At 37.5% G+C, this 14,530-nt stretch overlaps 1 protein-coding gene across 2 annotated transcripts in view; it reads right to left on the bottom strand.

The window, feature by feature from the left end:
- Nucleotides 1-417: 417 nt before the first annotated feature.
- TBC1D8B (TBC1 domain family member 8B) overlaps nt 418-14,530 on the bottom strand; it is a 64,629-nt gene continuing 50,516 nt past the window's right edge. The window contains exons 15-21 of one of the 2 annotated variants that reach the window (XM_032250920.1): nt 11,688-11,756; nt 11,283-11,523; nt 10,458-10,523; nt 8,589-8,672; nt 7,525-7,581; nt 5,820-5,917; nt 418-2,924 (exon numbers count right to left, since the gene is read on the bottom strand). In XM_032250920.1, the coding sequence (XP_032106811.1) occupies nt 2,520-2,924; nt 5,820-5,917; nt 7,525-7,581; nt 8,589-8,672; nt 10,458-10,523; nt 11,283-11,523; nt 11,688-11,756 (1,020 nt within the window). In that variant the 3' untranslated portion in view covers nt 418-2,519. Of the gene's footprint in view, nt 2,925-5,819; nt 5,918-7,524; nt 7,600-8,588; nt 8,673-10,457; nt 10,524-11,282; nt 11,524-11,687; nt 11,757-14,530 lie in introns of both variants that reach the window. The other variant, XM_032250919.1, reaches the window with a different exon arrangement.

Genomic DNA, 14,530 nt, shown 5'->3' on the forward strand with positions numbered 1-14,530 from the left:
GTATAAGTAAAAATACATCTTAGCTCTGTATGAACTGAAATCTAGAAAAAGAAAAAAAAAAGGCTGAACATGGTGATTCACACCTGTAATCCACACTTTGGGAGGCTGAGGTGGTAGGACTGCTTGAGCCTAGGAGCTTGAGAACAGCCTGGACTACATAGGGAGACCATGTCTTTACCAAAAAAAAAAATAAATAAATAAAAAAAAAATTAGCATGGTGGTGTGTGCCTGTGGTCTCAGCTACTTGGAAGGCTGAGACGTGAGGATTGCTTGAGCATGGGAGATCAAGGCTGCATTGCACTCCAGTCTGGGTGACAGAATGAGACTTGTCTGTCTGGTGACAGAATGAGAACTGTCTCAAAAAAATAAAAAAGGAAAGAAAAAGGAAAAAAGACATCATAATAAATAATATTCATCTTTTTAAGTCAACCATTTTTCATGTTTAGTAGATATAATATTTATTTTTATAAAGACAAGTAAAGCCACCTTATAACATATTTCATTTAATGCAAAAGGTATAATGAACTGGTTCAGTTTAACACAACCACATAAGATTTTTAATATTAAGAACAACCTGTTTGGTTAACAAGATAGTGGCTATAAAACTATAATGTTTAGTTTGTTTCTCCTGCAGACTCAGAAAATAAATGTTTTCTTTTTGCTTTTCATTTATAATATTTTTGCAACTCAAAAATCTCTTTGTGTATTCAATTTTAATTAATCTAGGCTAAAATACAATGCTTAGTAATCTGTACCATTCTGACTTTAAAATCATATCAAATGTTAATAATATATATGCTCTTAAGAAAGTACCCTTCTTTGTAAATACAACTGCCAAAATATTCAACAAAATGTGTACAATAGTGCCTTTGTAACCATGTGTCTTTCTAGAGCTATTTCGGTATAATTTAAGAATCATTGCATAATAGCAGACATATGATAGTTTTCATATAAACTATTAATTAAGCTCTAAAATATGGACATAGTTCAGTAAATAATTTCTGAGAAAAGGCATAGATGTTTATCAACTATCTCTTTAAGTGGTAGTTTCCTTGAGAAGACAAGGTTGATGAAATCATTTTAAAGACACTACTAGTAAGTGTTTATTAGCTAAACCCAATTTATGAAATTTTCAAAGGTTCAACTTGAAAATTCTTGAACTTCTTTGAAAATAACATTCTATGGGCGAGGAAGCCACATGTGTTAAGCTTTGTTCACGGTGGATTCTTGCCAAAGGCTGACTATGCCAATTTCCTCCAAGAAAGGGAGACCTCTTGAGTCACTCTGAAGGAAGTCTGCTCTTTCATGGTTTCGCATCTAGAAAAGTCAAAGGGTTTATAACCGAAGTCTTTTGTAAAGAAAGAAGCTCCAATGAATGATTTCTCCCCCAATATCCTAAGTCAATTGATTAATAAATTGCTTTTGGCAGGAATAGCACAGAACAGTGGGCAAGTATAGTTTGCTTATTTAAGTGCTAACAAAACCCATCATCTCTAAATGGACTGTGTAATGATTGAAATATAAGCAGCATTAAGTATATAGAAATTCCATCTCTAAATTGGATAGTCAAAACTTTTTAGACAGATGTCAGCAATTCTGTTACCTTGCAATCATTACATACAAGTATACTTTATGTGCTTGCCAGATGAATATGATAATTCAGTCTTAGTGTAACCATTCTTTACTGTCTAATGTAAATTAACACATGACTGGTGAGAATCCAAAATCTAAAGCTAGAACCAAAGCAGTCATAAGCTACTCTGAGACGAATGCCACAAACAGCAGTGCCCAGAATTTCTAGTGATTTATCCGTCTAATGAAAGACCTATAATAGTTAATTGAACTGTTTTTTAAAAGGCTGGTTTTATCCAGCTTAAATCCAAATCCAATATTTTTTTTCCTTTATATCAGCCCAGAGTTTAGAGTCATTGATTTGCTTTTATCAGTAACAGAGTTAGCAGTGTGAGTCAGCAGCCTCTGAAACCCTCAGGTAGGAAGGCTGTAGAAGGTACTTAAAAAATCATTTATTACTAGAAGACCGAATGAGATTAATTTTAAAAGGTTAATAATATTTCAGTGAGATAACTTGAAAACAAGGGCCCAAATGGTAATCTTCTAGATAATTTGGAAAGTAGGGTTTACTGATTGACATATCAGCCTCACTAACACCCAAGCATAACACCATCTTTTCAAAATCATCAGTAATTCATATGTAAATAGCAACATAAGCTAGTAATTTCCTTACTAAAAGTGATATGCTTATGCCCTCTGGTGGTAACATTTAGCATATTCCCCTGATATTGCATATATTGTGAAATATAAAAAAGTATATTTATATTTGTTGTTATCTCAAATATCAAAATTTGAGATAACAACAAAGGAATGATGCATTGTGCTTCTGGATATATATATTTGGCCTTCAGTCACATTGGTAACAAGATAAATCCCTGAACCCTACTCACTGGAATCAAGCTGACAGCTATAGGAATCTTAGTAAACTTGTCTATGATAGGTAATTCCTAAGGGATTTGCATCTTGGTTCTAGACCTTAACTGAGAAGTTTTTGCATTTTCCAGCATGGCTTTTACATCTATGGGTTTCTCAAAAAACCTCACCAATGCTGGTTCATTCAACAGCGATGCAAGAATCTGTTCAAATGCAAATGACCACTGAGGTTCCTCCCTAAGAGAAGAAGGATCTTTCTCCAAGTGGGTCCCTGTTTTTTCCTCACTGGGTCTTCCAGAAGCACAGACAGTACCAGAGAATCCTTTGGCTGATGATGTAGGACTATGTAGTTTCCTTCCAACTTCTTCCATCCTGAGTAAAAGGCTGGTTACAACAGCAATGGCTTGATACAATGATTCTTCTTCAGGGTCCTCATGAAATAAGTTATAGAGGGTCTTTGAAAACTGAATAAATTGAGACTAGAAAACAGAAGTTGAAAATATCACATTTGAATATTAGACTTAGCAAATATAAAGAGAACTTAGAAGTGAATAGTCTCTTATATAGGATTTGTACCATATAAGCTCCACCCTAGAAGTTATAAGAACTGGTGATGAATCCCAAAATAAATCTTGGTTCTCGAGAGTATGGGCCAGGCGTGGTGGCTCACACCTGTAATCCCAGCACTTTGGGAGGCCAAGGCAGGTGTATCACTTGAGGTTAGGAGTTTGAGACCAGCTTGGCCAACACGGTGAAACCCCATCTCTACTAAAAACACAAAAAATTAGTGGGGTGTGGTGGCAGGCACCTGTAATTCCACCTACTCGGGAGGCTGAGGCAGGAGAATCGCTTGAACCCTGGAGGTGGAGGTTGCAGTGAGCCGAGATCACGCCATTGCACTCCAGCCTGGGTAGCAAGAGAGAAACCTCGTCTCAAAAAAAAAAAAAAAAAAAAAAAAGATGAGCATGAACCATGTAAGAAAATTCTTTTAGGTACTCTCACATCTTGCCTGATAGCAGTACATTATATCCAGACTAATTCCTGGACTGTCTGCCTGCCAGCATTACTTAAATGTCAGGTGCTATTTTCTTTTTCCTATACAAGGTCTTGCTGTGTTGTCCAGGCTTGAGTACAGTGGTGCAACCATAGCTCATTGCAGCTTCCAACTTCTGGGCTCAAGTGATCCTCCTACCTCAGCTTCCCAAGTACCTAGGACTATAGGCACGTGCCACCATGCCTGGCTAATTTTCAAATTTTTTGTAGAGACAGGATCTTGCTATGTTGCCCAGGCTAATCTCAAGCTCCTGGCCTCAAGCAATCCTCCCACCTTGGCCTTCCAAAGTGCTGGGATTACAAACATAAGCTACCATGTCCAGCCCAAGAAACCCATTTGGACATGTTTCTCTTTAAAGGCTGAGGTGGGGCCTAAGTGGATAGATAAACTGGTTTGCTTGCTAATTGCACCTAGATGATCGAGATATTTTCTTTCTTTCTTCATTAATCAACAGTTTTAGTGTTCATATATATATAGATAGATAGATAGATAGATAGATAGATAGATAGATATAGATGTAGATATATACATACATACATATTTTTTTTTTCTTGGTTCCTAGTTCACAACTTCCATAGTCTTTTGTTACAATCTTTTCTTATAATGCTGGGTGTATTAGGCTTCAGGGGCAGGCCTTAGAAAACAGAATATTCTCCCCCCTATAATTTTCTTCCCACCTTTCTTTTTTCTCCCTCTTTCTCTCTCCTTCCTTCCCCTCCTTCCTTCCCTCCCTCCTTTCTCTCTCTCTTTCTTGAATCTTCTCTCTACTCTAATCTTCCCACCTTTCTTCTTTCTTTCTTTCTCTCCTTCCTTCCTTCCTCTCTCTCTTTCCTCACTCCCTTCCTCTCACCCTCCCTCTATCTCTCCCTCCCTCTCTCTCTCTCTCCCTCTCTCTCTCTCTCTCTTTCTCTCTCTCTCTTTCTTTTTCACTCTTCTTGCCCAGGCTGGAGTGCAATAGTGTGATCTCGGCTCATGGCAACTGTTGCCTCCAGGTTTCAAATGATTCTCCTGTCTCAGCCTCCCAAGTAGCTTTCTGATAATTGGTTTTAGGACTCTCTCCAGAGAGGATCCTGCCTCATACCCTTGGAGGAAAGAATGCTGACATCATGAAGCTTCCACAAAAACCCAAGAGAATTGGGTTCAGGGAGCTTCTGATAGCTGAATGCATGGAAGCTGACAGGAGGAAGGTAAAGAACTCATCTACATGCCGGGAGGATGGCACACCTCAACTCCCTGGGGACAAAAGCTCCAGCCCTCGGGACCCTTCTAGGCCTTGCCCTATGTATCTCTTCTTCTGGTTTTTGTATTCTTTAAAATATCCTTCTTAGTAAACCAGTATATATAAGTATTTCTCTGAGTTCTGCAAGTCTCTCTGTAGCAAATTAATCAAATCCAAAGAAGGGATCATGGGAACCCCAACTTGAAGTTGGTCAGCCAGAAGTTCAGGAGGCTCTGACTTGTGACTGGGGAAAAGCAGGGAGCAGTCTTGGGGACTCACACTATTTCTAGGTAGGTAGTGTTGGAATTGAATTGCAGGACACTCAGCTGGTGTCTGCTGCTCAGTGGTGGGGAAAACGCCCACACATTTGGTCACAGACGTTTTCTTCTATGTAGATGATTGTTATTGTTGTGGTGTAAAAACAGAGGAAAAAAGGCAGTTTGAGAGAGTTTTTCCCTAAACAATAGTATTGTTCATTTATAGTAATTCTAGAATAAATATATTATACTGACTCATTTTAAAAAGTATTTATTCAATTGTCAAATGATACAGTCCACTGAAAAACACAAAGTTATTTGACAGTTTTCATTTTGGTAAAGTTCTCAGGATCCTCAGTATCTGTGCTAACCATATTTTAATTAAAAAAAGAAGAATGTATTTTAATTAGGCAGTGTATAAGAAAGAGATGAACTTAAAATTGTGTTCAGATATAAGATCATTAGGAACCAGGGTGTGACCCATCTCAGTAATTTCTCATTCCCAGTATCTAGCATTGGGTTTGGTATCTGGTAGGCAGTAAAAAAATGTTTACTGAATAAATAAACATTTCCAATAAAGTTAGAAATATATTACATATACATTCTTTTCTATGGGTACATGTCACAGCAGAGGAATTCTCTGAGACACTAGATGCATTTAAGTGTTAAAAATAAAAATAAATCATATAAAATTTCTTCACACTCTTCCATGCTCATCTGAAACTTAAATAACATATAGATTATTTAACTATTTTGGGAATAACATGTTAGCTGTTTCAGAGGTTACACCCAAATTCATACAAAAAAGCAAGAACTTAGAATTTTATTTTTGAAAATGCTATACCTGATTCATTCTTGGTAAATCCTTAATGTTTTCTTCTTTTTTGAAAAGCTCATCTTGCCATTTACTTAGATATGCTTGAATATCAATTTTCCCTTTGCCTGAAGAAAGGGAGTAAAACCATTTCATAAGGAACAAACCATTATACTTTTCCAAATTTCAAAAATAACAATTATAATTAAAAGGTATTTCACTGTGATATAAGATTCCATCTTTTTTAATCCAGGAAATGATCTGAAATTACCTTTCTTTTCACCCACTGGCTCTCAGAATACTTTTCCCATTTCTGTTTAGACTAAAACTTTTACTTTGGGAAGACTTGGGGACTAGGGAAGATGTGGCAAGAGAGGGAGAAAGGACATATTTAGATTAAAACAATACACCCTGACTTAATAATGCAAATTTTACATAGTCATTCTCATGTATACTACTAAGTTTAAAACAGCTTCTATATTATGTTCTTAATATGCATATATTGTAACAAAGTGAGCCAGGCGTGGTGGCTCATGCCTGAGGCCAACGCAGGCAGATCACTTGAGGTCAGGAGTTCAAGATCAGCCTGGCCAACATGGTGAAACCCCATCTCTACTAAAAATGGAAAAATTAGCTGGGCATGGTGGCGGGTGCCTGTAGTCCCAGGTACTCGGAAGGCTGCACAGGAGAATGGCTTGAACCCAGAAGGCAAAGGGTGCAGCATGCCGAGATCACGCCACTGCACTCCAGCCTGGGTGACAGAGCAAGACTCCATCTCAAAAAAAAAAAAAAAAACCACCACCACCAACAACAACAAAAACACAAAGGGTCTGGAGTGGGTCTTTTTCAAAAATTCGAAACACTACTAATTCATTCAAAGAGTTTAATCAAGATAATATTAATGTGACTATTTAAATAAATAATTATTTCAGATTCCTTGAAAATTGGATGGAAATACTGGGGAAGCTACCATATTTAAAGAGACTTGGAGCAATTGATTATTTTTAACTAAATATTGTTCAAAAACATTAAAACAATGATGAGCTTTTGGAGAGCAATTTGACATCCTGTATCAAAATATTAAATGTGCATACTATTTGTTCCAGCATTGCCATGCTTCTATGAGTTTATCGTATATTAAAGAAATATTTTAAAATTATCCTAAAGTAGAAGTATAAAAATGTTTGTTGTAGCATACTTTTCAATAGAAATAATTTGAAATAACGTAATTGTCCATCAATATTGGTCTAGTTATTGAGATAAATTATGGTACAACCAAACAATGAAATACTTTGCATCTATTAAAAATAATGAGGTAGATCCAAATGTACTGACATGGAAATATGTCCATGATATATTGCAAATTCCCAAAAAATTGTACAACAGTACTTATGGATTTTTTTTAAAAGAGAGATGTCTGCATACATTTGTGTATACATAGAAATAGATCTGAAAAGGATATAGACAGAAATATTTTTGGTTAGGGTTGAATGAAGGCAAAAGGACTTAAGTACTGTCTGAATTTCTTTTCCAAGAATTATATATTACTTTTGTAATTAAAATAAATCTTTTTAAAATAACAAAATTAAATGAATATGGGTCATTTACTATCACATTTTCTATAATTTCTGAAACATCAATAGCCTTTAAAAGGAATTCACCTTTTCCTCCTTTGTAGCTATTCTTGTTTACATAAACAATAACTAAATAAATGATAACTCCTAGATCATAGTACCTTTTTCAGGGCTATGTTTTGCTGATTCTGCTTCCTTCTCATTTGCAGGCTTGGAAACTAGAAGAGAAGACATAACTGCATTCTGTAAGATGTTTAACAAATACTCTTTGAAAGTAAAATAATGTTTCATATAGACTTATAAGCGCATGTTATTCAATTCTGCAAACAAATTTTAACTCACTTGACCTCCTACCATTAGAAGAAAAAGTATTCCAAAACTTTCACAGTTAAAAACAACACTGGGGGAAAATCCATATTTTAAAAAATCCTATAAGGAAGTATACCAAATATTAAGTATTTATTTCTGGGTGGTATTTTCTTCTTTGTGACTTTCTTCAAATAAAATTGTATTACTTTTATTATCAGGGGAAAAAAAAAACACATACTGGACATCAGAAAAGTGTGCTACAAAGCCCTGAATGTGGCAATAACTCATTGTGAAACCTTGTACAAGTCACTTCTCTCTGGGCATTAGTGCCTTTATCTATAAAATGAAAGGACTTGATGAGATGATTTGTAAGGTCCCTTCAAACTTAATGTTCATACACTTTAACATATAGTAACCACAAACACACATTAATCAGCATTCTTCCCTCTATAAGACATTTAATATTTATGAAAATAAACTAAAGGACCCAAAAATAAACTAATATCCCTTAAAATTATATCTTGGAGACACATCCATCCCTGTCTCCTATACCTACAGTAATTTATAATAAGTATTCATTGTTTGAAAAATAGCTATGATCTTTAATCATCAAAGATTCTATGGTATTTTATAAAGGCATGAAAATAGGCTAATACATTTTAGAAATTTCTGCAACATAAATAGAAACTAAATACTTTGAGTCTTCAATAAGCAAGAAATTCCACAAATCAACCCCCCAAAATGCAATTTGGTTAATTGGTCAAACATATATGGACTACGCTAATTGCTGTGGTGATACAAAAGGTGTATAAGGTAAAATGATGCCAAATTTTAGCTGGGTAAAGAGTATCTAAGCAGGAGGATATCTATTGGTGACTAATCATCAAAACAGTTAAAATTTTACACAGGTATTTACCATGGAGCTGACTGAAATAAAGTAATTCTTCCTTGGAAAGTTCATCTCCTTTTGAAGCATCCTTAGATTTCACTTCAGTATAAGCTGAAAACATATACATAACCCAAATTACATTTATAAACCACCAGGGGCAGAGATGAGATTCATAATGGGTCAGGTAAATCTGGCAACAGGGTGTTAAAGAGTTTCTGTATGAGAAAGATGTAAGTGAAGAAATGTAGAAGTGGTTCTACTCTATTGTATAGTAAATAACAAGAAGTTCTTCATCATTTTGAGTTCTATTATTTTTCCTACTTGTTTTTTAATCATTTTCCAAGAGCTATTAAAAGTTGAAAGTTTTAAAATCTGGCATTTAGAAATATCTGAAAATGTGACCTCAGCCATTTAAAAAACATCCTCAATAGTAAGGAAAACAGAAAGTTGAGTGCTTTGCTTTACTTCTTACCTGTGCTTTAACAGGTACATAACGTTTTTCCTATTTTTGATCCCTATATTAAAAGCATAGTTGATGACAATGTTAAACATTCTAACAGTCGCCTGATTTGACAATGTAAACTCCTTTTATTTGAGATGGAGTCTTGCTCTGTTGCTGGGCTGGAGTACACTGGGGTGATCTTGGCTCACTACAAACTCCACCTCCCTGTTTCAAGCGAATGTCCTATCTCAGCCTCATAAGTAGCTGGAACTACAGGTGCACACCACCACGCTCAGCTAATTTTTGTATTTTTAGTAGAGATGGGATTTCACCATATTGGCCAGAATGATCTCAATCTCTTGACCCTGTGATTCACCCACCTCTGCCTCCCAAAGTGCTGGGATTACCGGTGTGAGCCACTGTGGCTGGCCAACAATGTAATCTCCTTTTATAATTAAATTTCTAGGTGGTTTGTCTTCTGCTTTTAATGCTGTGTTTGTGATTTGAATGTGAAGGTTAAAGATGGCCTTTAGCTTGTTGGTCTGGTAAAGAATGTTTCCCGACTATCCTGAGAAGAGCTGAAAAGGGATCCCAGGTGTAGCTTTAAATAAATAATGAGGTGCTGTTTGTTTTTGTGAATTTCTTAATCTTGGCTAAAAGGTATTTTGGCAACGCTCTTTCAGTTTAAAGCCTAAGACTGTTTTCACAAAGTAGGGATCAGGCCTTGGTATGGCATCCTCTTCAGGTCAGTGGGAAAAACAAGGAAACTGAATGGTGTGGTAATTTTGAGGTAGTACGGAAGAATATAAAGAAATGTGAGCTTTGGAGTCAGACCTCAGTTTGCTATGCAATTTACCAGTTATGTGATCTTTGGCAAATAATTTAATCTTTCCAGCTCTCAATTTCCTTATTGTCAAAATTGGAAGGATAATACCACTTATCAGGGATATTGTGAGAATTAAATTTAAAAAATGCATGTAAAGTAAATGTCTTGACAGAGCAAGTGCTCAATAAATCATAGCTTTTATTTTGCTTCCTTTTAAAAATACTTAATATCCCTGCTTCCTGGTCCCATTTTTCAGAATAATTTGCAGTATTTTGCAAGTTTGGCAGTTTGTCTAAAGTTAATTTCTACTCTAATGACAATAACAACAATTCAACATTATACCAACAATCCAATGATATGCAATTATTATATACAAACTATTTTTCATTAACTTGACTACTAACAGGAAGAAAACTTGTGGGCCCACGTGTTACACAGAATCTCTTCCATAGAAGATCACTGTATCTGTATCAGCAAAAGTAGTCATAATATAATTTGAGGGCCACAATGAAGCAATGATCTTATATCATGGTGAAAATTAGGTTAGTTGTTTAAAAAAATCTGTAATTATACCTGTTAAAATGGAATAAATTCCTGCTGTACATCATTAAAGACGGTAAAGTCTTACCTGGAGGAATATGTATCTTAAAAAGCAGCTTAATCTTCTCAGTAAAACTTCCATTGTACATTATGTCTGTTCAATAAAATTCAATCGTAAATAATCATGTATCCAAAGAACATTCAATCAATTTCAGCAACAAAGATTAAGATACAAATATTAGTCAAGAATTAGGATTCAGAAACCTGTTACTTAAGCTAACAATTAAAAAACCATCTAGTCAGATTCCCTCCTTCAAGTGTGTAAGTATATAAGTAAAATATTCTTTATCAAATAAGTAAAATCCTCTCCTGCCTAGCTCCTTTTCCCCAACTTCAGCTTTCTCTTTTCTTTTGAATGAGGACTATGCCTCGTTTAAGGAGAGAACTGTTCTTCAAGGGGCAATCCTGACCAGAAAGCATGCTGGGGTATCTGGAAAAGCCAAGGAACAATATTTACAGGTACAACATCTTAACTGTTTGTAGGTACCACATGTTTGCTGGGTATTTCTCTATCACTGGTCTAGGTTATGTGGTTGAATTTTTATGGAGAAGGGAAGTCCTTCTGTAGTACTCACACATCTGAGCGTGGGAAAATTGGGACATTCTCTTCCTTATGTTAACCCTTAAAACACTCACATCTAACAGCTTGCTTTTCTGAAAGGGTTGGGGAAAATAATATCAAAATACTTAGATTTAGCAACAAATACAGAAAAGGGTCCATTTATTACTAAAGCTGAACATACTGTAACCCATGGTGATATAATCTGACTAAATTGGCAATAATAGCCAGTACTAAGTATTTATAGGAGCACCTTTGTGTTTTGCTTAAAAAAAATATTGGATGTCATCTTACCAATTGCAGAGGAGAATTCTTTGAAGTTTATAAGGCAATCAGAGTTTTCATCCAACAATCTGAATGTCCATAAAGCTAGTGAGTCTCTATTTGCAGAATGAGCCCAGGGACTCAACAAATGATACAACGCTCTGAACTGCTGGCAGTCAATCTGATACTGTTCCAAATATGGCAGACTGGGGTCATGATGCTTCAATACTGGACAACCCAAACACCAATAACAAGATAAAAACAGTTCTTTCTATTAAAAATAAATAAAAAGGAGAGTTGCCAATTAGAAAAAGTAATTTTGGAAGATTTTAAAAAACATGTCTACTAAAATAAAGATTAAAATATTTAGAATGGCTGTGATACAGTTCTGCTAAAAAAAAGCATTATTTTTCATTTAAAGAAGAACAACAATACCTTAAAGATGACATAAAGTTCATCCAATTCATGAAGGCTCAAATTCACATCTTGTGATACAACACGCAACTTTAAAAAGATTAAAAGCAATTTAGAACACAGAATTTAACATTGCAATACAGAAATTCTCTTTAAATTTACTTAGAGTCTCTCTCTGCTAGAAGAAAATATTTGTATTTTAACTTCTTAAATGAATAATAAAAAGTTATTATTATATTATGGTTATTAATATTATCTATTTTATCCATTTAAAAAGTAGTAGTTGACTACAGTTCAATTTCACTCAAATATGTACTTTGATATTCATCTCTTCATACTCAGAAATCACTGCAAAAAGACAGCCACTTAATGTCTATAAATATAAGTAACAGTATTCTAAGTCTTATTCCATATATTCCTCTCTTGCCACATAAGCAGCATATCAAGTCATCATGTGATGTTGCCATTAAATACTTCAAAGACATAGGGAGATGTACATTCCCTCTCTATGCAAGAAAACATAATCCAAGAAGTAATAAGCTTAGAAAATATGCAATTTTATCCTATTCCATGAAGAATAAGCACTAACGGTACAATGATTATGGTATCTAAGAAATATAAAAGCAAAGGTAAAGAAAAAGCTCGAATTGATGAAACACGTAAAATTTAAAAAAAAAAAAAAAACCCAGTAGACTCAGTAAATAAAATTAAGAGTCAGTTAAATGAAAAAAAAATCAACGAAATAGACGAATTTCTGGCAAGTGAGATGAAAGAAATCACAAATGACTATCACTGAGAAGTGGATAATATAAGCACAGATAGAGAGAACATTTAAAGTGCCCAGCAGCGGCATGGTGGCTCACGCCTGTAATCCCAGCACTTGGGAGGCTGAGGCAGGCAGATCACTTGAGGCCAGGAGTTCAAGACCAGCCTGGCCAACATGTTGAAGCCCTGTCTCTACTAAAAATACAAAAATTAACCAGGTGTGGTGGCATACGCCTGTAGTCCCATCTATTCAGGAGACTGAGGCACAAGAATCGCTTGAACCTGGGAGGCAGAGGTTGCAGTGAGCTGAGATCATGTTACAGTACTCCAGCCTGGGGGACAGAGCGAGAATCTGTCTCAAAAAAAAAAAAAAATGCCCAGCAAAATGGCAAACTAGAAGCAGATCATGGGTGCTGCTCTTAGGGAGGGGAAACAAAGGCAGTAGTGAATACTGACCCTAAAAGCTGATCATCTAAGAAACCACACTGGGAACCATTAAAGCAGCAAGGGGACACAGAGAGCAGAGAGGAGTGAAGCTGAGTAGCAGCCTATCTGGATCAGTGTGGAATCAGGAGAAGCTCCCCAACATGGGAGAGGGTGATTCACAGTCTCCACGGGTGTCTGTGTAAGGCTGGGAATGGGAGAATCCCCCTACCTTAATCCCCTACCCACCACTCCCACCCTCCCACCTCACCTCTAAACTGAGGCAGAGGGCTACCCAGACGTTTTGTGGAGTTAACTCCTCTACAAGCCTCGGACCCCGGAACAGACCAACACCAGTGCAACAGCCCCAACAGCAGCCACAGTAATAGGGCCTGGAGCAGTAAGATTGCTCCAGCCTCCTCACCAGACAAGGTTTGGTGCCAGCTTCCAGCCCAGCAGTCCTGCTTCTGCCTGAAATCAGCCAGAGGCTGCAGCCTCCTATTGTCCCAAGAAACACCTAGATGGCAGGGTAGACGACCCCACCCACTCCTGCAACTGGTAGCCTGGCAGGCAACACCTCCTAGAGCTTCCAGCCCAGATGTCCTGCTTCTGCCTGAACTCAGCCAGTGGCTGCAACATCCTGTTGTCCCCAGAAACACCCACAGGCAGGGCAGGTGACCCCACCCAGGTCCACCACTGGTAGCCAGGTGGGCAATGCCTGTTAGCACTTCCAGCCCAGTGGTCCAGCTTCTGCCTAAACTTTGCTGGCAGTTGCAACCCCGAGTACCCCCAGGATGTACTTGGACAGCAGATCAGGTAACACTACCCACCCCCACAGCTCTTAGCTGGGCAAGACTTGCTGGCTTAGGTGGTGCTCAAGCATCACTGAGAGGTGATACACCCAGGTTCGCAGGTTGATAGAGGGGTGGTGTGTGCCTCCCTCTGCAGGGCTGGCCTGGCAAGAATAGGACCTGTTTGTCAACCACAGCTTCTACCTGAGGGAGCCCTGTGAACCAGAGCATCCAACCAAAGAAATGCCAGCATGAAGCCAGTAATTGGAGGGGGTTCCTCCAAGGTCCAGGAGTGGACTAGGTGAGTGGGCCATCTCCCTGCCCCCAATCACAGAATACTACCCCTGAGCCACGCAGCAGAGCAAGAAGCTATCTGGTGGCTAACACTTTTAAGCGCCACCTATTGGATCGCAGCCCAAAACACACCACTAAAATATTCCGCCACTATACACTGCCTGTGAAAACTAAGGCAAAGGCTCCTACCAGCACACAGCCTGAGCCAATGCTTGTGTACGCTGCAATGCTGCCACGGATGCTGGTATGCAAGAGCAAGCATGGATTCCACTGCCACCACCCCGACAAAGTTTTTGCTGGCACCTCCGTTGGAGTGTTGAGGCCAGTGAACTGGGAACACCCTGATCTCTCTGGCAGAGCAGGTTCCTAGCCCTGAGGGCCCAGAGAACAAAGCTGGGGGTCTGGTACCAGCCCCCTAGTTACTGAACTCATCCCAGGAAAGCTCAGGTGAGCCTTGGCCACCTGAAATCTTCAAAATCAAAGCCAGTCAACTCAACCCATCTTATACTACAATCAAACTCTCAAGGGCATCAAAGAAGATAAAAGCAAAAAAATCCATCCGAAGGAAAACAACTTCAGAGATTAAAGGGA

Source organism: Sapajus apella, unplaced genomic scaffold, assembly GCF_009761245.1.
Source record: "Sapajus apella isolate SASKATOON/1434 unplaced genomic scaffold, GSC_monkey_1.0 scaffold73, whole genome shotgun sequence".
NCBI classification, from domain to species: Eukaryota; Metazoa; Chordata; class Mammalia; order Primates; family Cebidae; genus Sapajus; species Sapajus apella.